Raw genomic sequence first — 26,936 nt, 5'->3', positions numbered from 1 at the left:
CCAACCAGACTGGAGTCGCTTCAAAGATTTGTAACCCCCTCTGTAGCACCCAAGGCCACCACCTGCCACATGCATTATTTACAGCACAGCAGTAAACCTCTGCCTGACCACACGCGCCCCCTCGTAAACCTCACAACCCACCGGACCATCTTAGACTTATGGCCCTGTGCAATCAAGACACCCAACACTTTGACAACCCACAGCGGAACATCCATAACAACTTCTAACAAGGCAGAAAGACATGTACCGCCCGTCCCAGGCCCTGAAGCTTAGCCCCTCGACCTATGGCCCCGGTCAACAGGACACTGGTAACCATGCCCTGACGTATTATCTCCAGTCCCCTCACAAGGTGCATTCCTCCTGTGTTGCATTAACCTGTTGTATAACCTATCGAAAGATTTACTAAAGAAGATAATACCAGAATGTTTGAATGACTGCGGTGTGCACGGCTTAGGGCTAACAAGTCAAGAAAAGACATTCATCTCTGCCACTGGCCGCGATGGCCCCACAACACCGCCTGGATGAACTCTGCCACCCTGCCAGGCCCAGCCCAACCCACGAGGCTGCCCAGTGACGTCTTCCAGCCAAAGCCAACCACATCACAGCAGCACCTATAGTTAGTCATCACCACCCAATCCCCATGAACTTGTGCCCCCTATAGTGTGTAGGTTCTTATGACGTTTTTTGTAAATATATACGCCTGTCTTTGCTATTGTCAGACAGAGCGCTCTCGGAGTTTGCAGAGTTCTTTGCATGCCCTATTCTGATTGATAAACTCCCATTTACGCTCACCCGCACTCTGTCTTGGCCTTATTCCCATCTTGGGAGAGTCCTTCATTGTCTCTCATTGCGGGGAGGATCGTGCTGTTTGGGGACGCTTGCCTTCACTCTCCAGTAGAACTGTATTCCTTGAAATGTTGTGTGGGAACGCTTCATGCAAGATGCCAAGACATTGTTAAGATCAGTCCATGTGAGCAGAATTCGATCGCCACCAAATGTACATTTAGTGCAATTCGAATGGAAACGTAAGAACCTCTGGGCCATCTTTGACACCACAATTTCCTTCTCTGCCCACATCTCTGATGTCTCTAAAAAGTCAAACTTCCTACTGCACCTCCTCAGAGGTACTCTGCCTTTCCTCCCCTTCCCCCAGAAGCTCACAGTCTCCCATGCTCTGGTTCTCTCTAGGTTGGACTATTGTAACAGCCTCTTTCTAAATCTACCTGCCTCTAATCTCCGCCCTCTGCAACTAATCCAGAACAGGACTGCGAGACTTGTCCTTGGCTTCAAGCCCTGGGATCGTATCTCTCCAGGTCTGAAATCTCTCCATTGGCTCCCAGTGAATGCAAGGATTAAATTCATAACCCTCTGCATTGTCCACAAGGCTTTCTGGGGCCTGGGTCCAAAATACCTTCAGCTATCCCTCCTTAAATACCTCCCCTCTCGAGCTCCTCTACCTCTAACTCCCTCAGGATCAGTTGTTGTTCAAGGAAACGAGCTGGGGGTAGATCTGTGTTCGGCTGGGGCCTCCCTCTGGAACAGTCTCCCTGCCACTATAAAACTTGAGGAGAACCATCTCCGGTTCGGAAGCACCTCAAGACCTTCCTTTTTGCTTCTGCCTTCACTCCCCCATCTCCCCTGTCGATCTGCTCTCTCCTGGCACTTTGCACCTGGTCCCCATCTGTCCCCTGTGCCCAGGTACCTGCTCACCCTGCCACCCACCTGCACTGCCTCCTTGCCACCCCTTACACGTGAGACTGTATCTGTACCCATACAGTCCTCCTCCCACATTTTCGTCTTCTTCTGGACTTATCAGACTTACCCAGTTTGCTGCCGTAAACGCAGCACTTGCCACTTGCTGGCTGCACTACCACTGTTTATTGCCTCCATTATCTATTTATTTATTTTCTTTTTCTTTTATTTATTATTATTTATTTTCTGTTCTCCTCTGCTCTGCACTTTCCACTCTCCCCCTTTCCATGCACCGTTTCCCCTTTCCCTTTCCCATGCACTTGCACGTTCTCAATGTCACTGCGCCTAGTAAGATTGTGGTTGTTCTCCGCTGTTTCCCCTCCCTTGCCTTGTCACACTCTGAAACACTTGTGTACGAGCGCAATACAAATAAAATATCATATCATATACTACTACCAAATGGATCCTACATTGTGCAGTTTATCGCTTCATGCTGTGGTGTGACAGTGGGGGTTACCAGCCTGATCACTGTCTCAAAGATGGTGAAATGTTGGGACATTATCCTTCATCCCCCATTGCGGACTGAACCGGTGCTATTATATTGGTCTGAAGTGAAGCTCTCCCCTCTGAAGTTCCCACAGTTATCATTGAAACTGGCATATCTCCTGGCTACAAAGGTACACATCACCAGCACCACAGAAACCTTTGTGAAAGCATCAAACATGGCACTGCAATTGGTCGAAAATCTACTGGAGAGAACACCAGACTGACCAAAGGAGATTAAAGCCCTACTGGAAAGCTCCACACCAACAAATGGCAGCGCCATCCTGTGATCCATTACTGACTGGCTGATTAAAACAGTATTTTCTTTCAACCCATTGAAAAGCATATTGGACTTCTTTGGAAACATAGGCTCGTGGATCACACCTGTGTTCTACATACTCGCAGCTGAGTTCCTCCTGATCATCTTTTTATTTGTATTACCCATCTCTGTGATCTTCAGCAACAATGAGAGACTGGAAGTTGTCTACTGACTAGCGCCTGCTGCAGCCGGCTCTTCTCAAGAAGATATATGTTTATGCTTTAATATTTAGTTGCATGTGAGTGTCCTGAGTGAATGTTTACCTACTAAGTAGTATGTGGTGTTCTTCATGTTCATTTGTCTCTTCACTCTTATTTCCATGACTCCTAAGAGGCCTCCATGGCTTGTTTTAAGACTCTTTTGGGGGGGGGGGGGTGGCGTGTTATGTATTTTTAGTTATAATCATGCTTGGGGTATAATGTCTGGTTTCTACGATATTTCGCCGTGGTATTTTTCATTGCGTGTTTTTTCATCGCCGTTTTTTTTCTTTGAAAAACTTGTTTTTTGTCTTTTTTTGGGGGGATTACCCCCCCAAGCACCCCCTTTTTTATTTTTTATTCCCTTACACACACAACCATATATTTAATTTTTTAACCCCCCCCCCCCAAAAAAACAATGTTTTTGTTTCGAAAAAAAAACAGCGATGATAAATACTGCGGTGAAATGTGTGTATACCACTGTCTGCACGTAATTCCCAGCCATGTAGTCATTAACATGGTCACCTAATTGAAAGCTTTTTATGCATTCAGGCAATGAGTAGGATTCACAAATAAGTGCAGAAAATAGCATTGGTTTGGATTTCCGGGCTCCAAGCCAGACCTTATCTCTATTATGATACTATGATACTTGCGGGTACATCGTGTAAACTAAGTCGCTGACTATATTCCTGACTGGGAAGTGTTCCAAGTGCCTCGGTTATAGTAAATAAAACTGAAATAGCAATAATTGAAAAAAACTAAAAGATCTACAGCACTTTCTGCAAAGATTTTAGTTGCTGTGCGATATGACAGCGGCTTTTATGGTTAGGTGAAAGGTTTCAGCAGAATTCATCGGCCTTGCTTTTAACAGAAACAACTTTTTGCTTCCATGAATAGATGTTGATTACTGATACTGGGCTGGTGAGCTAAACAGCTTTTTGGCCCGATGGTCTCAACAGCTTTATGCTCAGAAAAATATAAAAGGGCTGACTTCGGAAGGCAGGGCAGGAGAGCTGTTCATGGACCAGACGAGAGTTGGCAGGCGAAGACAGGAGGCAGACGGAAGGCTGGAAGGACTGTTTAGAGGGAGAAGCACTGGGGACAATATCTTCAATGAAGAAGGGAGGGGCCAAGTCCCTCACTTTTTCTTGCCTACCGTTTGAAGCCACTACATTGGATTTTTGGCTTTTTTGAGGCACTTGAGTCCCCAAAGGACTCTGGCTATTGGCCTTTTAGCAGAACTATTATTTTAGACTGAGCTGTATGTATAATATTTTTATATTTACACCCAAGGCAAATCAGCTCACCACCTATGAATAGATCTCATTCTTAATTGGGTAGTGCTGGCACCATGGTTGATCCCAATTGACATTGCCTTTTTTGGAAGAATTATTGCCTGCATTTTGATAAAAAGAGCATAGTGATTTGATAGGTAGTTTTTGATATTTTTGGCATTTTCCTTGGATTGTGCAGACTCCTCCAGGCATCCAGTCTTCTCCAGCCTTCATCTCCCTACCTTCTACAGATAGTGAATATTAGAGGTTTTACCCTTCATGGATATCACATTGGAAAGATATTGAGGTATTGGAAGGGCAGGTGCTCCTTTGAAGGCTGCCTAGAAAGATTGATGAGGCTGCCTAGTGAAACCGGGTGAGACAGGTAGTTGTTTTTAAGGTGGCTATGATTTCTCTGAGAAGATTTATTAGTCTTGGTCTTGAGTAGCAATGACAATGATCGCTGCATATCCGTTAAGGATTTTTTGAATTTTAAGTGTGTTGTGTGTTGTGACCATAATGGTAGCAATGTTTCTTTATTGCATATTTCTCATAATTAAAGGATTTACATTATACATGAAGTGTAAGAATCATTTATTGAGTGTTCATTACTGAGAAATTTGTCAGAAGCATTTTGAATATGAACATTATATGTGGCGCATCTTTTTAAATGTACTGTGCATTGATATGTTATATACGGTGCATGCCTTCAATACACACAAAAGGTTACTGGAAGGTATGAGCAATGGACCATCAATACAAAAAGAATGTGACATTAGTAAGACTCTCCTTTGTTGATGAATGAGAGTAGTCACTCACTGCAGGGAGTTGTTGCTTACTCTCTTTGCTGATGCACAGTTACGGGTATATGCTTTTCCCTATCTCTAATCTTACCACAACCACTGCTGGGGGGGGGGCCTTGGATCCCCCCTTGGCAGTGCAAGGAGGGCTCTGGAGACAGGGGTGATTAGAGCCCCTCCTCCCCTGCAGTGCAAGGAGGGCTCTGGAGACAGGGGTTATAAGAATAACATCAGGGGCTTCATCACAACCCCAATATGGAATGTAGACATTGACAATGCCATTAATGTGTAGGCTTAGAATATAGTTATCCATTACTATTGTTGACCTCCATTTAAAGCCTTCCTGAGTTCATAGAATGGGTGGAGAAAGGACATGGAGCAAATAGGGAAAGCAAACTCGTGGTAGATGTTAGAGTGCCCACATGTCAAAAGCCTTATTGTCCACATGCTGCTGGGCATTAACAGATGCAGACTGGCCATAATTCTCCTTCTGCATCTCATGCAAAACTGTGGAAGTAGCAATTAACAGCCAATAATGCTTGCAGGAGAGGGCAATCCTTAAGCACCAAAAGAAAGTTTATTTTAGTGTATGATAAATTGACTTGCAGTATGTTTTTTATGCTTTTACATGAGTTCATTTTTATTGGTAGCATGCTCTTATTAGCCAGGAGTAACTTTTTCTGCATTTCCAATTTATTTTATTTTATTAATCTCCCTGGTTTTAATTGATTTTAGACGTTGGGCCTCATCAGGAGTCTGGCAGTAAAATGGCACAATAACAACCGGGTGCAAATAGTGTTACTGCCGGGTCATGCAGCGGTATCTGTGCCGTATCACAACCTGGTGGGCAGGCGACCCCGACTCTGCAGGTAACACTATTAGTGCCCGGCGGTATTTGCGCCCAAATAAGGGCTACTGCTGTAAAACCGGCACTAATAGCACTACCGTCGAAGCAGCAGCGCTAATAGCACCGGTAGAAATTGCGTCACTGCCGGATCCATTTAAAATCTCAACTTCCAGCAGCCATCCAGCAGAACTGAGAGCAGAAACTGTCACAGGAAATGCTGAGAGGCAAGGGGCCAGACCGTCGGTTCAGAAAGCCCAAGTTCAGCTAGGGTGAGCTTGTGGCACTGGCTGAGGACGTAGTGGGCCACAGTGATGAGCTCTATGGACCACAACAGAGGAAGATCAGTGGGCAGCAGTGCACAGCCATATTAGTCAGCATTGCCCGGAAGGTATCAGCTGTGTCCTGCGTACCCCGTGATGGTGAGGACTGCTGGAAACAGTGGAATGACCTGAGCGTACGGGTACAGGGATTGCTTGCACAACACCGCAATGAGTCCCTTGCAAGTGGAGGAGGCAGTGCCCAGCCACTGGTCCTGACAACGTGGGAAGAAGAATGCAGCACAATGCTTGACCTCAAGGGCATTGAGGGAGTCGGCAGTGCTGAAACGGGAGCCAGCAGCCAGGAGGCAGGTGAGTGAACATCTCCCCACCTGCATATACAAGTGACAACCCTGCACTATAAACCCACCTGCACAGGGACACAGGCCATAATCCCACGAAGCACAGCATGCTAACAGGGCAGAGTGATGGCCCATCACATCAGGCAACCCAAGGGCAGTCATGGGGCAGGGCACCAAGATTACCCCTGAGCACCACAGCAGTGGGAGGGCAGGCAAGTGAATCCCAAAAACAAATCCATTTGCACCCCACTCCTACTGGTGCACCCTGCGACAGCAGAACTGAGGCGCTATAGCAACCATGACACTGCATCATTAATCTCTGAATATGGGGGACCTAGTAGGCCATTCCCATGATGGCACGACAGCGAAGTCATAGGGACGAACAACCCCCCCCCCCCCTCGAAACATACCCACAGCCTGCCAATCAACATGCACCACTGAACAGCCCTGCTGGCCAAGCAGCAGTGGCACACAGATCCATGATGGTACAATGGAAGAAGGCCCCACCACCATTTCACTGCCACCCAGGGAAGGCATGTGGGGCCATGATGGGCCACAGAAATACATGTAATAGGAATCAAAGCCTGCAATGCCCCCTGGCCAACCCACACACAGGCCAATGGCAAACAGGCCATCGGCCACACACCCATTGCCACTGGCACCCCAATGACAGTGGGCCCACATGCAATCCCCATGGCTGAACATGCCCATTTGGCCACATGTTTGAGGGCACACTCTATAACATATCAGTCATGTGATGCATGCCAAATCACATGGTGGAACCATACCTGACACAATGTCCTATGTCCCCTACAGGTGCACATGCATTGTCAGAGGCCCTTGAGGAGGAGGAGGAGGAAGAGGAGGAGGAAGAGGAGTCGGCAGGGCCATCACAAGACGATCAACGTCTGCCACTAACACCCCCCAACAAAGGGCTCGGACCTTGTCACTTAGGCGCACGGCCTGCCATAGCACACCTGCACCCAGAAAGGGCAAGGCTGCCAGTGACACCACTGGCCCTGCTCCTAAAGTAGCACACAGCTGGGGCAGTGCAGGTAAAGCTGCAACCACACCTGCAGCTGACAGCATGGACAGGGAGGCAATGACTGCTGCAAGTGACAACGGGGAGTCACAGGGGGACAACAGGCCAGAGTCCACACCTGGGCAGGACCACACACCCTAGGGAGCCCTGTAGCAATACCGGAGGCTGATGCGGACATACCAGCATCTGGATTGCCTGCAGTCAGCCCATGCCCAACGCCTAGCCCACTGCATAGTCCACCCGCCAACGTGGTACTGCAAAGGCTTGACGCTATGGAGCGTAGGCAGCGAGAGATGGAGGTCATCGTCCATACACACTCTGAACTCCTGCAGACCATCAGGGATTCAATCCAGGGGGCCACACGCAGGCTTGTGCGTCAACTGGTGCACAGCAGGGTGGAGAAAAATGCCAACACGTCGCTCTGACGGTATATGCTTAGTGTGTGCAGGAACTCTCTGAGGGCGTCTCTGCCCTAACCGAAGCCTTCCGGCAGGGGAATTAACTCCGCACCAGCAGAATCTTATGGGTGCCTCCCTGTCATCCACCTCTACGACACCCATGGAGGGGTCACAAGAGTGCACTCTGCGCGCCAGTCACGGTGCCTACTGCGTCCTACATCAGCTGGTTCTGGTAAGGGGGGGAAGAGGCCCCGACAGTGATGAATGCTAGGACACTGGCCGCCACGAGTGGCTGTGCGGTGGAGTTGGTGGGGGTACGGGGGATTGTGTGCTGTGGAGTTAGCAGGTAGGGGGGATTGCGTGCTAGGGAGTTGGCAGGGGAAGGGGGAGGGGGGCTAGTTGGTGCAAAATTGTTTGTTAGATAAGAGTTAGTTGCGTGGACATTCATGATTGTCTTACATGTGCAATTTTGTCACAGTGCTGGTAGTGAACAGAGGTGGGCTGTTGTAGAAAACATTGTCTATTAGTGCCTGCCGGGCTAGTCTTCCTTCCCTCACATCATCCTTGTGAGTGTATGCTCTGACTCCTGCCTCATGCTGTTCAACTGGCTCTTCCTCTGGGTGTGGCCTGTTTGCATCGGGCGGTAGTAGCACATTCCTTCTCAAGCAGATGTTGCGAAGCATTACCACACCAGGAAAACCTTCCCAACTTTGTCAGGGGCATACATTAGGGCTCCAGCTGAGGCAAAGGAATTGTGCCTTGAAGAGTCCAAAGGTGCGTTCTATGCATACACATGTACGACTGCAGGCTGTCTCGTGCAGTGTATGTGGGTCACACACAGGGGTCATCAGCCACGCCAAATGCAAATATCCAGAGTCACCTGCATGGGGCGAGATACAGACATCAGTTAGTTGTCTCATACTTGGGTCTGCTATCACAACCACTCATGCCATTGTTAGCCATGCACATGCATGTGTACATCCTGCACATGCTGTGTATGTGTGGTGTCTGTGCAGCCTTTGTGGATGGTGACATGCATACCTTTGCCTGTAGATGCACCCTGTGGAAATGTGGCAGGTGTTCTGTGGCATGTCCCAGGTGACTGCACATGGACACATGGCTGTGGCACAGATGGACATGCTGTTGGGTGCTGCTGTGTGGATCAGCGCAGTGCTGCATTCCTGATGCATTGAGGTATATGCAGTATAATATGTCAAAGTGATGTCAGCGGTGTGTACATCAACTTGTGTGTCCGACGTGTGCATGTTCCCTTGGATGCACCCGGTCGTTGGTGCAGGTGCTGCCCAGGTGCTGCCAGTGCATACACTTGTCATGCCATGTTTCTTTTCAGTGTTGCCATCCCCTGCCCTTTTTGGTCTGGTGCTTCACTGTGCATATGTGGTAGGGATTGTATTCACCCACTATCCCTCTGTGCCTCTCCATGTATCTGGGAAGTGTGCTGTTGCGTAGGATATGGAGTTGTGGGTGGAACCGGGGTAGTGTGCACAGCAGTGAGTGATGAGGTCAGGTCCTCACGTCACCTGCACGTTAAGGGAGTGGTAGTGCTTCCGGTTCCTGCATAAGGTCTCATGGGCCTGGCGCGCCACCAATGCAATATGTGTGCAGCCAATGGCTGCTATGACATTAGGCAGTTGTGCGGTGTAATAGAACCTTGCCTTCATGTCGTTGACCAGGGCCTGGGTGGTGGGCAGTGCAATGTGTTGGTTGACTTGGCGCAGGAGGGCATCCAGCACCTGGGCCAGGACTGCACAGAATGTGGGCTGTGCCATGCCGTGCATCATGGCCACAGTGTGCTGGAAGGTGCATGTGCCCAGGAACTGCAGGACTGACACCAGCTTCACTATTGGGAGCACAGCTGTAAGGATATTTATCCTGCTCCCAATGCCTTCCTGGATAGTGGCCAGCAGCTCCATGATGGTCTCCCTGTTGAGGCGGTACTCACTAACCAACTGGGTGTCGCTGAGGGCCTAGGGTGATGGCCCGACACTGGGGATGGGTGGTCGGCTTGCTTGGATGGGTATCTTCCTCCTCCTCCTCCTCCTCCTCCTCCACCTCCAACTCCACCTCCACCGCCTCCACCACCCTCCCCACCCCCCACCCCCCACCCCCCACCCCAACCCTGTTCTCCCTGTGCCCTGGCCTGGTTGTCCAGCATCTGAAGGCCCAGCCTTACCATAAGCAGTTGCCTTCCCCAGCTTGCAGGAATAAATGGCAGCATAGTGTTGAAAATAGTGTTTGGGGCTTGGTAGTGTCGTATGTAGGATTCTGGGGTGGATTGGGTGCACATGTGGCTTCATTTCTGGCACCTGTTTTCATTTACCTCCAACTGGTGGCTGTAGATAATTCTCAGCTGTATTAGCACCGGTTTTTGGCGCTAATACCGCCGTACATACACGTGTTATGTTGCTGTAATTGCGCTTTGTGTTGTCGGCGCTATTATTGCTGGCTGTAATAACTCCGGTTCTTTTTGGGTCCGGAGGTATTTGCGCCGACTCTTAATCTGGCGGAGAGGTATTGGCGGCGCTAATACAGTGACCACCGGATTAAAGGGCTACTGCCCAATTCGTGATGAGGCTCTTTATTATTTATAAAGTGCATGTTTGCCCCTTGTCATGGTGGAGAAAATACAAGATTACAAATGCATTTATAAAATAGGCAATTCATGTAAAAGTAAAATACAAAAATTCAATAAATTATCCTTTGACAATTCATTGTTCGGCCATCCTGAAATTCTGTCACTAGTGGCTTTGCGAACAGCAGTGGTGATTAATTGTTTTGGCCATCCATTCATTCCCTCTTGTAACTCAAACTATTGCCATTGCAAAGCTGGGACACAAGGCATCTGTGATCTGTGTGATCGCGCTTGGCTGTAAATGGACCGGTGCGTCAACAGAATGTGAAGGTATCACCATACTTTCATGCTTGTGGGATAGATGAATGAAGAACAAGAAACTGACACCTTTGGCTTCATTTTGTAAAAATAGATCCATAATTCTAAAAGTACATTTATTTACAAACTCTTAATGCCAAAGAAATATCAATAATTGTATTGGCATTTCAAGGGTGACAGACTGCATTAAAGTGTTGAAACTGGGAGCTACACGCAACTTTGTTCTTCTGATAGGCCAGTATAGTTGGGACAGAGTGACCACTGTTTTTTTTCTTCATTTTTACAAACTAATACATTCTATAGGTTGTATTCTTGCTTAACTTAAATAGACAAATGTAACTTGAGCACCAGATAGCAATGATTTCCAAAAGGAAACCACTAGGCATCCTAGTGATGTGTCAGCTGCTGCACAGCCTACTAATGACCCCACGTGCCTCTTTTGTTGCAAGGTGTCATGCTACACCGTTTCTGCCATAATACGGCAGGATGGCTTTGTTCTGCAATTAATTGACGGGCAACTATATTTTTCAGGTTTCTGCAAAGTCTTACGGAAGGAGATATCGGCAGGTCTCTGGTAGAGATGTCCCCTTACCAGCAGGAGCTGGCGAGACTAAGGCTGGAGCGCCTTCGTGTAGAGGAGGAGTTTCTGCTGGAACTGAAACGACAGCAGGAGCTGGAACGTACTAGGGGCCCAAAGCCAAAATGGTAGGTTTCGATAATTTATGATTCATGTTTATTGCGCACATTTTATTATTCAGGCCTTAGCGGGTGGGGTTCGGGGGGGGGGCGGGGCGGCGGGGGTAGAGACTCCTAAAAATCAAAGTAATCTCCCAGATAACATCGGAATTCTCAGGTAACTAGACCTGGAATGGGAATGAAAAGCAGCCCTGGAAAAGCATGGCAAATGAGCTATAGCTTTTCAGGAAGGTGTTCTGTACTGAAGACCATTATGAAAAAGAGTTGTATGGTTTTTAAAATATGTATAGATTAGCTAAAAACAGTCATTGGTTTTAGTCTGATGCTGAAAGAAATCCGAAGGGGACCGACACTCAATCAACCAAAGGAAGAGCCCTGTGCACGTTAAACTTTGTTATTCAGATCTAACCCCCAAATATCCAAGCAACTCTGAACAGAGTTACAGAAAAAAAAACACTGAACACAGTGTATTATCGCTAATCTGAAAGAATCAGACTACACCGCCAAGCAGCTCACACGAATCCGGAAACATTTTCCCACAATCCCTTCAAATCTGGTTCAGAACTGTCTCAACCCTCCACTTGCCACCTAAGCACAGACTTAATCAAAAACATGACATCCACAAACAGCAGATTTTCACCTGTGTCCGAGACAGAGCAGTTAGGATTGGCGGCACAAAATACCTGTAATCCGTTGAGGATGCAAGCGAGCGATTGAGAACACAATTCTCCTAGGAAGGAAAACAAAACTGGATTTTCAAAAAGTTATTTCCTACAAAAACTGTAAACTATTCCCAACATTTTGATGAGTTCTTTGCAATTTAGCAATAAGACAGTCTGTTTATAGTATTGTCAGTAATGCTGGACATGTATACACACATATATACACACATCCTAATTACACACATCCTAATTCCCAACTAAAGCATTAGTCGGGGCACTGGAAGAATTAATGCTGTAAAACATTGCTGAAAAGCCTGGACATTTTAAAGCAGATTTTACTGACGTGTTTCAGATCCCCACTCGGGATCCGGGCGCACGCATCTACGCACCAGTTTAACAAAGGACATGACCACACGTGAGAGTTATCAAGAATGTACTGCTTTATTTGCGCACTTACATTAATGCTGGTCATGTGACCAGACCTGGTGCGCCACGCCGTATCCCTACGTCAGGTGATCACGTGCAACGCTATATCTCCCACCAAAATAACATTGTCCTAACCCATTTGTTCGATCCATCGCTTCGGCATTCGGATGGTGCGGCATGGTCTGTTCTCGGCGTGTGATTGTTGAATTTGGATTGAAAGCCTGTGGCAGAAATGTTTGAGGGAGAAAAGACCGAAAGTTATTTTTCCAAAAATAACCTTCGGTCTTCTCTCCCCTGAACATTTAAGACTTTGCCCTTGCCCCCACCCCTCTAGCTACCTGTTGGTGGCACACCACCTTGTGTGCCACCGTCTCCAACATCCCTCTGCGACGCCGGTTGCCTTCACTTGCATGTATGGGAACCGCTGCGGCATGATCCGCTTTTTTATTTATTTATTTTATACACTTGTTACAACCCCTGCTCACAATACAGTGAAGAAGGGTGCAGGGGGCACCCCTGCAGCCCCCCGCTGCCCTTCTTCACTGTAATGTTTCGTATGGCATATTTTTTCGAATTGTGAGGCTATACAAGCTTTTCGTATAGCTCTTTGTATATGCCATATAGTCTCTTATTTTCTGACTTTTTAGATGATCCCGGGATTGTTCTTCTTCCTCACCTCGACCACCTTCTGGAGGTGCTTGTCCTTCTGTTTCAGATTCCTCTTCATCACTTGATTATTTAGAGACATCTCTCGCATTCAATTCATCTGCACTTCCAAATTGGTCAACCTGGGGTGCGCATTGACCTGCCTTCCTGAAGAATTAGCTGTTCCTCATCACTGTCCAACCGGCTGTCTCAGCGATGACCATAGATCCCTTTATGTCTGTAATTGTCAGTAGTAGGGGGTCAAATGTCGATGTTTCCTTGTTTGACTGAGTCTGCCGCATGAGGACATGATCCCCTACTCTTAGCTCGCAGAGCCCGGTTTTTGTGGTCAGCGTATTCCTTCATCTTGCTTTTGGCCTTGTAGTCCTTGACCCTCACTTCCTGCTCTTGTGGGCTTTTCTCCTCCTGCTTGTTCTCCTTAGGTAGCCGTGAGTGCACGGGCCAGCCAAACATTAGTTTATACTGGGCACACTCTAGTGGAGTCGCAGGAGCTGGTACAGTGATTGCTCTTTGGGCATATTGGTGATGTTTGCTATCCTGATGGCTCTTTTGACATTAGCCATGAATCTTCTCACCTGCTTGAGTGAGTGTTCTCACCCACTTTAGCAGCATTGCCAGCCCCTGTCACCTGCAGAGTATCACAAGGCTCCTCTGTCTCCCCTACACTCTACAATATTTTCACTAAACTTCTCTTTGACAGTCTTGATGATTTTGGTGTTGCCTACACCAACTATGCAGATGACACCCAAATCCTCATACCCATCATCGGCTCTTATGACAACTACTTAGCTAATAAATTTGCCTTGAACCAATCCAACAGACCCAAGCGTTCAACTTACTCCCACTTACTCACTATCCCTAGATTCAAGTTACAGAAATGTGGGGGCAGGAGCTTCCGCGTGGTAGCTACCTAACATTGCAACGCTCTGCCATCCTCATTAAGATCGGAATCCTCCTTTTGGTCATTCCGTAGAAGTTTGAAAACTTGGCTCTTCACACAAGATTTGTTAAAGTAATTCTCTATCACAGCAACTCCAACTGTATGCATGACTCCGAACAGAAAACTGTAACCCAACATGCATGATGTATTGTCCTTTTCTATGTATATGTGTACTTTGCTCTACTGCTAAGAACCAGCGCCCAGACGCCTCAGGGTTCGGTGCGCTTTACAAGTGTCAAAATAAATAACTAAATCGTTCCACTGTCCCGTTCGCCAGGGGTCACACTGGCGTAAACTTCCTGTTGTGGAAACCCATGTATCGTGCGAAGTTGTGAACATTTTTTACGGAGAATGGAGGTCCATTGTCAGACTTGACCACCTTGGGAACCCTGTATGCTGAGAATATCTGGTCAAGGGCATGGATCACGGCCGCCACAGCTTTGGAAGCTACTATCTCTATTTTTGGGTATTGTAAGGAACTCATGGTGGCAACGGTAAAGACAGACACAAGTGATCACAGTTCAGGGGTGTTTATTAAATTGTATGTTGGTTGGCTAAAAGCCTAATCTACACCTAAATCTAAGATGGGAGCAAGCGTTGACCATCAAATGAAAATAAGGCAGTCCTAGTGGCATTGTGTCAAAATAAAAGGGCCTATACTAAGAAACCTATTGCCAAACCTTACACCTAATACAAAAATAGGTGTGGGGTAGTTTTCAAGAAAGAAAGAAGTGTTCTTAAAGGATGTGGTAGCTTGGGTCTCCCTTCCCCACGGTTTGAGCACAGGGTAAGGTGGGATCTTCACTCAAGCTTTCCCAGCACGAGGCGACAGTTCCATGTGCAGCTAACAGGACCATTGATGGCCAAGTCTTGTTTCTCTTGATAGTCTCTTGCCTTCTTGGACCTGAGGTATTGAAATAACAAAAACAAAAGTTCCTTCAACAAAATGGGTTTGTTTCCTGGTTTCACTTAGGGTGAGGATTCTTCACCCCTGGTTCCCCCTCTTCCGGGCGCTGACACCTCTTTACTTTCAGCCTCCCTCCACCAGGTTCACTATGGTTTTTTCTTCCTTCACAAATCGTAATGTCTTTTTAAACAGTTCCAGTAGACATTCCTCGGCCTGGTTCACTCTTGTCAACACACTCTTTCTTGGGACTTTAGACTTGCCCCTTTCTCATCAGCATCCCTCTTCTGGGTTCACTTTTGCCAACTTCACATTAATATTTACTTTCAATGTTCGTGGGATTCACTTCCCTTGCTTTCTCATATGGCGGGATTCACTTCCCTTGCTTTTGTTATAGTTCTTAGGTCAAAGGCTTTCGACTGTAGAGGGATTTTGCTTGACTTCCTGTATGACCACTTTGACCTAACTCAGCGGCCCGCCTACGGCCTTCTGTTATCTGTAGTTTCACTCAGACAGGGATCGACCAGAGTTTCTTGGAGCAGCACCCATGTGGTGCTGTTCCCCTTCTGCAGCTGGTCTCCCCTTTACAAAGTTACAGTTCTTTTGAACTTCTTTCACTTTGCCACTATGCAATTTTCATTCACCACAGCCCGGGTTCTTATCGGCTCTCCCCTCGACTCACCGGCTGTGATAAACCACTTGGCTTCTCTCTTTTCTGAAGTCAAGTCCGGTACCACGAAAGCAGGACTCTCCCTCGCTCAGTCTTATCAGCGTCAATACGCTCCGTGTACCGTTGACATCTGCTGCAGCACACTTGGGCTATTGTCCTCGGTCTTACGTATCTTTCAGCGAAGGGCTCACAGGGTTTTGTCGAAAAGGGCAAGGTTGTGTCTCTCCTAGTCAGCCTCTCGCTATTTGCTGCCTTTCTCCTCCTCTTGAACTGCCGGGTCTGGATAGCTGTCTCGTCGTGCGGTCTTCCTTCCTTATACTGTGCTCTCTAGCTCAACCTTTTATCCCTGTGGGTAAGGCAAAGGGTTGTCATGTGTGTGTGCGTTTCTTGTCAATTGCCTGACTTAGCCTGACCCCTGTAATGGGACATGTCAGGTAAACAGCTCTGGTGTTAGTCCGTCGTGCGAAAGTGTTCGTGTTAGAAAGGGGGGGGGGGCAGTGTTTTCAAATGTCCTACGTAGTAGGATGGGGAAGAGATATTGAAGGAAGAGGGATATCGCGTCTCACCCGTCGGTGTCCCACTCCCCGAGGACCCTCCATCCAGGTGATCCTCCCTCACTGGTCCACCCCAGGAGTTGGATCCAATAGCGAGGCTGTGTCCTTGCCACCTGGATGACAGACCCCTGCGGACTAGCTAGGGAGACACCTTCAGGTTTCTCACAGTATCTTGAGTGCTCGTCAAGTACTACTAGTACATATTCACCAGATCTGAGTGGACCATAAGTCAATCGCAACCTCTTCTCACACTCCGGAAGCAACGTTATGGGTAACGGTTCGTGGAACGATGGGGTTGCAGACTGAGTCATATGTGACATGACTTCAGTGTTGATTTGGCCAACTTGTCCATGCCGGGGAACCACACCTTCCTCCGGAGCATATGTTTTATAGATACAATGCCCCTGTGGTTTTCATGCACTATGTCGATCACCCGTTGGTGGAGAGGAGTCGGTATCACGATCCAATCCCATTTGAGTATTAGGGAGTAGGGAGATAGCAACAGTTAGTCTTTTGACCTTGCAGGGAACCCATCAAGTGCCTGGTTGTTCACCGCCGACGCCTCTGCCGAGTTCCATCATCCATTCAGGATGCACAAAGTTGCGAGGGCCAATGTCTTAACCTCTGTGGTTGCCCTTGTGAGTTCTGCCGTTTCGATGGCCTGGGGCACCGCGTGATGGACGACATAGTTGATATACCCATCTGCCTGTTGTTAGACACTTGGGGTCTGTCGAGTAGATGTCGCGAAAGAAAATTTGCTGGGTTCCCATTTTTTCTGGGTTGGTGGATGATGGCGAATTTGTACGCTTGCAGACGGAGCCCCCATCTTGCTATCCTGGGCGGCATCTGGCCCGTCGGTTTCCCATAGATGACAAAGAGTGCCTGGTGGTCCGTGATGATAGTGAAAGGCTTGCCGTATAAAACAAATTAAAAAGATCGCAAACCCAAACAACCGCCAGGGCTTCCTTTTCAGCCTGCGAGTAACGTTGTTCTGCCTCTGTGAGGCTCTTGCTGGCGTAAGATACAATCCTTCTCTGCGCATGTGCACTACCTGAATGTTGAGCGAGAATCGCTCTGAGACCCATAGGGTTCTCGTCCACTGTCACCTCAGTGTGCATGTTTGGGTCAAAGTACGACAAGCAGACGGCTGCTGCTATGTCTCTTCGAATCCTCTCGAAGGCCTTCTGTTGTGTCAGACACCACTCAAATGGCTGGTCTTGTTTCATCAGGGAACACAAAGGGGCTTGAAGAGTTAAAGTCTGGCAGGTAGCGGCTACTGTAGGTTGCCAGGCCCAGGAACGATCTTGCCTGTGCAATGTTGGTCGGGTGAGGGGCCACTGTCAGTGCTCTGATTTTGTCTGGATCTGGTTGGAGGCCCTTTTCTGAAAGGATGTGACCAAAAAATGTAAGTGTGATCTTGTTGAAGGCACACTTATCCTTATTCAGCCTTAGGTTTGCTTCGTTGAGGTCTGAGCAAACTTTCAGCAGTGTTGGGCCGTGGCCCTCCTGAGATTGGCCAAAGATCAGATCAGAATATCATTGCTGCATCATCGCTCATACAGTGTGGTATATAGCAGATGATTTTTCGTATTTATTCTTGTAATATGTCTGCGGCCGAAGATATTCCAGGACGTAGGCGTTATTAACGGAACAATCCCAGGTGGGTGGTGAAAGTTGTGATATATCATGATTCCTCACGTAGTTCTATTTAGTGATGACCTTTTGTTTAGGTCCAGGCGGGAGAAGATTTCGGCTACGTTGAGTAAGTGCATCATGTCCGTGATGTGCAGAGATTGATGGTTGGGCGCATGCAGGTCTGCGCACCGTCTTAATTGTCCTTCTGGACCCTTTTTGGGCACCAGTACCACCGGGGACACCCATGGAGTTGGGCCCAATGTCAGTTCATTTATGTCGGCTTCCACAAGGGCGAGAAGTTCTTTTCCCACACGTTGTTGGATATTAAAAGGAATGTCCCAGAAGTGTTGGGTTATTGGTTTCACTGTCTTGTCTATGTCTAGCTGGATCTTTCGTCCCTTTAATTTTCTGTCCCCCTTGAAAAGTCTGGGGAATCTTGCCACTATTTTGGCGTTGAGCGAAATGTATTTGTCCGGTGTCACTTGATATAGTATGTGAATGAGACCCATTTGTACCTTGGTAAGGACGTGTATTAGTATGCGTTCCTGCTTGTCTTTGTGTCTGCATGAAGTTGTAAAGGCCCTGAGGCATGGAAGAGGTTCCTTCGCTCTGTATGCATAATGGCAACACGTGCTTTCTTTATTTTGGGACTCTGGGTGAGTTTTCAGTATTCGGACTCTGGCATCGCATTGATCATGGCCCCTGAATCAACAAGGAAGTCAAAGTCTTTTGCCTGGATTGTCAGCGGTAATGTGGGGCTGTGTTCTGAGGCAGCTGGGTTGCCAAGGGCCTACAGGTGCACTCTCTTTTTCCGTTCTGTGCTGGACTGGGATTCAGACTCATTCGTGGACTGCTTGTTTGCATGCAAGTGGTCAATCTGCCTTCTCCATTTGTGACGAGCCTCCAGTGAGGGGGAGTTCTTTGGTCAAGTGTGACGCCTCTCTTTGTGATATCGTCTCTCAAAGAATCTGGGCCTCTCCTCCCTATGTTGGCGGGGGGAGGACTTGTGTCAGTGCTGTTTTTTGTCCAACGGGCTTGGTCTGGAGGCCTTGGGGTTTCTGAACATCACTTGCAAATGGTCTTTTCCCCTGCAAGCCGAGCATACTTGACCGATAGCCGGACACAACCCCTCATGTGGTAGATCATAGCCATAACAGAAACATTGGACCTCATTACGAGGTTGGCTGTAACCCGCCGGTGCTACCCGCGGGTTGCCGCTGACCTCGAAACACTGAATCCGCAGCCTGACTTCCCGGTGCCACCCGAACATTACAAGTCCCACCGGAGCGAGAAGTCTGACGGGGGATTCTGTAAGTCCTCATTCCCTTGGAGTCCCATAGGACTCACATAGGACTCCACGGAAATGGGGACTAGGAAGGACCGGCAACGCTGCTAACAGTGCCGGTGCTTCCGTGAAAAGTTCTCTTGCAGGGGACGTTGTGCCCAGGCAGGTCTGACCCTGCCGGGCGCAACAGACCCTGCAGGCAGACTCGCAGTGTGGTGGTCTGGAAACAAGGGTGCTGATAAGGTTACTGGAACCCTTGTTTCCGTACCACCACACTCGTAATGAGGCCCATTGTCTTTTCTTCAATCTGCTCTCTTGGGACAAATGCTGATGCCCTATGAGCTCATTCACAGCTCCCTCTTTGATGTTGGATGCAGAGGAGCTGTGCATTTTGCTCAGGGTGTATATTTGTTTGTCTTGTACTGAAGTTGTCCTTCCGCTAGTGAGTGTGGCGCTTGTAGTAGTCTCCTCTTTAAGTGTAATGATTAACATCCTGCGATTATTTGCTACTTGATGGCCTCATCATTATTGTATAGATGAATTTTCCAATGTTTTACTTTTGATTTTAGGCGTGGGACGACCTTGACCATGCTCTCGCCGGGGAGTTGCATCGTGGTATGGAACACGTGTCTCTCGTAGTCCACGTTCCTATGTATTGCAAAGTATTCATTCAATATTTGTTTGAGGTCCTGGTATTTGTATTCATCGTCCCCTGGTAGTTCAAAAATGATATCCCATACTTCCGGGCCTGTAGTGACAGTAAGTAGTCCTATGATGCGCTTGTCATCCTGCGGACGGACAGCATCCAGATAGGCATCAAATTCTTTCATCCACCTGTTCCATCTTGGCCCTAGACTGGTGGTGTCAGTAGTGTCCAAAGGAAGTGGGGACGGCAGTGGGAATGCATTACTCTCCTGCTGCGAGGGTATGGGCGCAGCCACAGGATCTTGACCTTCTGCTGGGTCGGAAATGCTGCCAGTCGCAAGCTGGGGCGTTCCACTCCTTCATAGCTGCCTGAGGTAATTGGAGAGCTTCTCTTGTCTCAACTGGGTCTATTTCCTAGTGTTGAGAGGGCTGGTGCCAGGCCGGGAAATCATCCACTGGTGCTTTCAGCCTTTGTGTGGGCCTGTTAGGCAAGTGCAGTTGCTGGGCCTACCTCTGGATGTGTGTATAATCCTTAATTTCAGGGAATTTCACCATACCTTCGTATACATGGATTCCTCTTGATCAACTGGGCTGGGTTTCACGTACAATGCACATTCTGGGTCTCACACGTTGTCATGATCTCTGCTTCCAAAAGGTCAGGGTTTTCCCAACTCCCTTGGAAGCAGATCCATAACCCAGGTTCCGAGTGCCAACCAGTCCCAATTGGGACCTTTTGGACCCAGTCCTGGCGCCAGTGGCACCAGGCTCATAAATATGCCCAGTCCCAGCGCTGGAAGCGCCGGGCTCATAATGCTTGGGTGGACTTACCTTCAGCAGACCATGCTGCTTACTTGCCTGCCAGTTGAGCCTCTGATCCTCTTCTGTTTGGAACTACTTTGCTTGTTGGGCGGGGCTGGAGCCACTCCCTAGATTCAGAACACTGGAACTCTTCTGGAAGGCAGGAACTCTTTTCTTACCAGGAACTCTTTTCTTACTTAGGCGTGGCTGTGGAAGGAGATACCTAAGCACTACAGGAGGCTATTTAAACCACACCCGGTGGATGAATCTTGCTTTGCGTTATTCTGCAACCTCTGCAGCAGAACGCTCTTCGTGTCTTCTGCATCCGGTCCTGGGCCTAAGGAAAAAGGCTTACCATCCTGAATCCAGTCTTCAGCAACACCTATAAAGACAAGAAAGAACAGGTTAGCATTCCGGCATCTGAAAGGCAAAGGCTTACCTACTCTTCGTGCGCTCCGGAGGTCTTCACACTGCATTCCGGCATCTGAAAGACAAAAGTTTACCAACTCTTCGCACGCTCCGGAGGCCTTCGGCGCTGCATCCCGCATCTGAAAGACAAAACAAGGTGCGTTTAAAGACATTGGGGAACTTTAATACTCACGTGCCATTACTCCTTTCCACATCTAATCCAGTGGGTATTCCGGCACCCTGCAGCCGCTCCGAACTCGTACCTGCAAAATAAAAAGACAGTTAGAGCGCATAGTGAAGCAGGCAACAAGCGCTTACTTACGTGCTTCCAGGCGCTTCTATTCATCACACGGGCTCCATCTTCAACTCACTTCAGCCCGTCATCCGCCATCGCCGGAACCCTGCAAAACAAGAGACATCATTACTAAAGACTTTAAAGACATTTGAATGACTCGAAACTTACCGTTCGTGCAGTAAACGACGGACAGCAGTCCTCTGAAGTCAAGAGGCCTGCGCTACCTATCCAGTGAAGAAACTGGTTACAGCACCCTGCCCCGAGGCAGATGGAGAGCTCGGCATTCACTTACCTAAGGTGAGAGCGTTAACCTTTGGGGGTCTACAGGAGAGGAGAAGAGGAAAGAGATAGGGACACCCCAATAACCCCAGTTCATTAACCCCATATTTTCTATCTGCAGACATCTTACTCTACACGTCAGGCATACAGTGCACAGAGGTCCAGCCCAAAGAGCCAACCGGGTGCTACACATCACCTTTGAAGATACGGTAGTCGCCCAGTCAAGACCGGCGCCTCTGCGAGAATCAGGTGAGCGTTACAGAACGCAAAGCCTACCGCAAAACTCTCGCCCAGGCGCTATGGAAACCTCGGATACTGACCCCCTAGCCCGGTTACTTGGGGAACTAAGGGCAGAAGTGCATGCAGCTCGTCAGGAAACGAATGCTCTAAGAAGGGAACTAATTATTTCCAAGGAGAGAACAGACAATCTTGCTAGACAAGTGCTACAGTCACAAGCCGGACAGACCCCGTTACCCGCATCAGGGGCAAATCTTCCTTCAACATCCTCTATGAATCCAGTGCAGATCAACCTACCTGGGAATGTAACTCTGGCTCCGCCCGAACGATTTTCTGGTGACCCAAAGAGGTTTGCAGTATTTATCAATCAGTGCCGGTTGCACTTCTTATGCCGGCCAGCTGCCTTTCCAACTGATCAAGCAAAAGTAGCTTTTGTACTTTCGTACCTTAGTGGCAATGCGGCAGACTGGTCGATCCCTCTAGTTAATCAAGATGATCCGGTTCTCCATGATTTTCAAGCCTTTCAGCTTAGTATGGAAAAACTGTTCGCAAGACCTTCACAGGGGCAGGCCTTGGACAATGAGCTTCTTTCGTTGCGACAGGGTAATCAAGACCTTTTGGCTTATATTGCATCTTTCAATAGACTAATAGTGGAAACTCAATGGCCTGAAGACAAAAGGATTACGCTGTTTTATAGAGGTCTACGTGGCGAGCTCAAAGACGTTTTAGCCCAAGTAGTGAATCCCCCACAAGACTGTTCGGATTATATAGACTTAGTCGTTCAAATAGATCACAGACTGCAGAACAGGAAGGCCGATCGTTCCAAGTTTGATGCTCGAGTATTTTCCAAACCGCCAACTCCTTCCAAAGGAGTAGACTCCGGGGAACCCATGCAAATAGGGGGTCTGAAAGGTCCTCTAACACAAAGGGAGCGGGAAAGGAGGAAACAGTTGCAATTATGCCTATATTGCGGAAACTCAGGGCACTTTATTCGAGACTGTCCGGTGAAACCTGCCAAGAAGGCAGTAGGAGCTGCAGTTACCAAAGTTACAAACTCTGAGCAGGGAAACGACCTCGCCCGACAAGAATAGAGGTCCTCTTGCCGAGCGTGAAAACCAGTTCCGTGACCTCGCATTTCGTGATACCTATGGTCCTCATTAGCCCTGATAATCCGGATCGATTACATGCAATTGAAGCTTACGTCGACAGCGGTGCCATCGGCAATTATGTGGATCATGAAATGGTTTTGAGGATGAATCTAACTCTTTGTCCCAAGGCTGTAAAGGACGTCATTACTACGGTGGATGGTACGGAGATAGCCTCCGGGCCAGTAACGCATACCACTCAAGAGGTGACGCTAGTAAGTCAAGATGGACACCATGAGAAGATCGTGTTCGATGTGATCAAGGCCCCTCAGTTTCAGATTATTCTAGGAATACCTTGGTTAGAGAAACACAATCCTCTGATCGATTGGCGAGCAAGAACGGTCCAGTTTCCAGAATGTGTCTCTACTTGTCACCCTCCACCTGGTGTTGCACTGGCCGCAATTTCTTCAGAGACTCCCCAGTTACCTCCCGAATACCTAGAATACCAAGATGTTTTCCGGAAGGATCATGCTAACTCTCTACCTCCTCATAGGTCTTATGACTGCCAGATAGACCTGATACCTGGATCTACTCCTCCTTGTAGTAGAATTTATGCCCTCACCGAGCCTGAGAACCTTCACCTTCGACAATACCTGGATCAATACCTGGCAAATGGGTTTATTCGTCCTTCCAAGTCCCCTGCTTCTTCAGCTTTGTTCTTCGTTCCAAAAAAGGAAGGAGACCTTAGAACTTGTATCGATTATCGCTCCCTGAACCAGATCACCGTTAAGAATAGATATCCGTTACCTTTGATCCCTGAACTCCTGGACCAAGTCAGAAAAGCATGCATATATACAAAGCTGGATCTTAGAGGAGCTTACCACTTGGTACGAGTAAAAGAGGGCGATGAATGGAAGACGGCCTTCCGCACCAAGTATGGGCTATTTGAATATCAGGTCATGCCCTTCGGACTTTGCAATGCCCCGGCCGCCTTTCAATATTTTATGAACGATGTCCTCAGAGAGCTCATAGATGTATGTGTTGTTGTTTACATTGACGACATCCTCGTTTATTCTTCATCGGAATCTGAACATCGGAAACACGTGAAAATGGTCCTCGAAAGATTGCGTCAACACAAACTTTTCGCTAAGTTGGAAAAATGTGTTTTCAACGTGACTGAAGTTGAATTCTTGGGATTCATATTATCACCTGGCGGAGTGCGTATGGATTCAAAGAAGGTCGATGCAGTTCTCAAATGGCCATCACCATCCTCCGTAAAAGGTGTGCAAAGCATGTTAGGCTTCGCTAACTTTTACCGCAGGTTTATCCCCGAATTCTCTCGAATAGTCCAGCCCATCACTGCCTTGTTAAAGAAAAACAAACGTTTTGAATGGTCTACCGAGGCGGAACAAGCTTTCCAGGATTTGAAGACTAAATTTATCTCTGCACCAATCTTAAAACACCCTCGCCCCGAACTCCCCTACATCGTGGAAACTGATGCTTCAAGCCTTGCCATGGGGGCAGTTCTATCACAAAAGGACCCGGTAACCAATCAGTTGCATCCCGTGGCATTTTGGTCCCGCAAATTCTCGCCTCCTGAAATCAATTACACGATTACTGACAAGGAACTTCTGGCTATCAAGTCTGCCTTTAAGGCTTGGCGGCATTATCTGCTGGGGGCCCGACACACCGTTACTGTGATTACGGATCACCGAAACCTGCAATATTTGAAGACCGCAAAAGCCCAATCCTCTAGACAACTCCGTTGGGCATTATTCTTTGCCGAGTTTGACTTCATAATTACCTATCGACCTGGTACAAAGAACGGTAAAGCCGATGCCCTTTCTCGGATGGGAGTGGAAGAACACTTGGTCAACCCTAAACCTGTACCAATCATTCCCGAACAAAGAATTCTGGGTGTAATCGCCACAGAATCCATAGAGGAAGTTAAGGATAAAGCCAGGCAACTTGTAACTCCAGCAGACATACAGAATTGGCATCTGCAGGGAAAGGACTTTGCAGTAAAGGACAACTTATTGTATTTCCAAGAACGATTATACCTACCCAGCACAGATTTACAGAAAAAAGTAATCTCTTGTTATCACGACTCTTTAATGGAAGGTCATCCCGGTATAGCCAAGACCTCAGAAAAGATCAAGCGCTACTTCTGGTGGCCGTCTTGGAAAAAAGATATCAGAGACTTTATAATGTCCTGTGGAGTATGCGCCCAAAACAAGAGTCAAAAGGAAAGACCAGCAGGCCTCTTACGCCCTATTGACATCCCACCTCGCCCTTGGCATACGCTTTCTATGGACTTCATCACCAATCTACCTCCATGCTCCGGATACAATACGATTCTAGTAATCGTGGACTTATTCTCCAAGATGGCGCATTTCATTCCGCTCAAAGGCTTGCCAACAGCAGCAACTCTGGCCCGAGAATTTCTCGAAAACATCGTCCGACTGCACGGTTTTCCTTCGGTTCTAATTTCGGATCGAGGTAGTCAATTTATTTCTCATTTTTGGCGAAGTTGCTGTCGGTCGGCTCAAATTGATGTGAGACTATCGACCAGTCACCACCCTCAGACCGACGGACAAACCGAGAGGACCAATCAAACTCTGGAACAGTATTTACGCTGCATGCTGCAACAAACTGAAAAAACTTGGAAAGATATCCTTTGGATAGCCGAGTATGCCTACAATAACTCTGTCCATTCGGGAACTGGGAAAACCCCGTTTTTTTTTTTGTACGGCAGTCACCCTCGAACCTCGGAGTTGGATCCCCTCCAAGATCTTGAAACACCAGCAGTAGACTACCTGCATTCTACAATCACCCAAGCCTTTAAGGAAGCTGTTTCTCACCTTCAAAGGGCTAAAGAACAATACAAGAAAGGAGCAGATCAACATCGGAAGGCAGCCCCTCACTATCAAGTAGGGGATCAAGTCTGGTTATCCACCAAATATCTATCTCTAAAAGGGCCACGCACATTCAACCCAAGATACCTTGGTCCCTATTCCATCACTACCATAGTAAACCCAGTAGCGGTCAAGTTGGACTTGCCCCCGCACATGAAGATACATCCGGTCTTCCACGTCTCTCTATTAAAACCCGTGCAACCTCAAACCCGACTAACCAAATCTCCAAAACCTATCCTAGTGGATGGAGAACTCGAGTTTGAAGTCAAAAGCATTCTGGACTCCAAGATCTCCAAATCTAAACTATTCTACCTAATTGACTGGAAAGGCTACGGCCCCCAAGAGAGATCCTGGGAACCTGCTGAATATGTCCACGCTCCTCGCCTAATCAAAAGATTTCACCGAACATTTCCTGACAAGCCAAAACCCCCGGAGAAGCCCGGTTTGGGAGGGGCCTTGAGGGGGGGTACTGTCATGATCTCTGCTTCCAAAAGGTCAGGGTTTTCCCAACTCCCTTGGAAGCAGATCCATAACCCAGGTTCCGAGTGTCAACCAGTCCCAATTGGGACCTTTTGGACCCAGTCCTGGCGCCAGTGGCACCAGGCTCATAAATATGCCCAGTCCCAGCGCTGGAAGCGCCGGGCTCATAATGCTTGGGTGGACTTACCTTCAGCAGACCATGCTGCTTACTTGCCTGCCAGTTGAGCCTCTGATCCTCTTCTGTTTGGAACTACTTTGCTTGTTGGGTGGGGCTGGAGCCACTCCCTAGATTCAGAACACTGGAACTCTTCTGGAAGGCAGGAACTCTTTTCTTACCAGGAACTCTTTTCTTACTTAGGCGTGGCTGTGGAAGGAGATACCTAAGCACTACAGGAGGCTATTTAAACCACACCCGGTGGATGAATCTTGCTTTGCGTTATTCTGCAACCTCTGCAGCAGAACGCTCATCGTGTCTTCTGCATCCGGTCCTGGGCCTAAGGAAAAAGGCTTACCATCCTGAATCCAGTCTTCAGCAACACCTATAAAGACAAGAAAGAACAGGTTAGCATTCCGGCATCTGAAAGGCAAAGGCTTACCTACTCTTCGTGCGCTCCGGAGGTCTTCACACTGCATTCCGGCATCTGAAAGACAAAAGTTTACCAACTCTTTGCACGCTCCGGAGGCCTTCGGCGCTGCATCCCGCATCTGAAAGAC

General features: G+C 48.0%; 1 protein-coding gene across 1 annotated transcript in view; it reads left to right on the top strand.

The window, feature by feature from the left end:
* LOC138472125 (uncharacterized protein DDB_G0287625-like) overlaps nucleotides 1–26,936 on the top strand; it is a 221,634-nt gene that overhangs the window by 142,051 nt on the left and 52,647 nt on the right. The window contains exon 4 of the mRNA XM_069610128.1: nucleotides 11,174–11,347. Within this exon, the coding sequence (XP_069466229.1) occupies nucleotides 11,174–11,347 (174 nt within the window). The remainder of the gene's footprint in view (nucleotides 1–11,173; nucleotides 11,348–26,936) is intronic.

Source organism: Ambystoma mexicanum, chromosome 8, assembly GCF_040938575.1.
Source record: "Ambystoma mexicanum isolate Mex_15411 chromosome 8, UKY_AmexF1_1, whole genome shotgun sequence".
NCBI classification, from domain to species: Eukaryota; Metazoa; Chordata; class Amphibia; order Caudata; family Ambystomatidae; genus Ambystoma; species Ambystoma mexicanum.
This window is presented reverse-complemented; position numbering and strand designations above follow the sequence as displayed.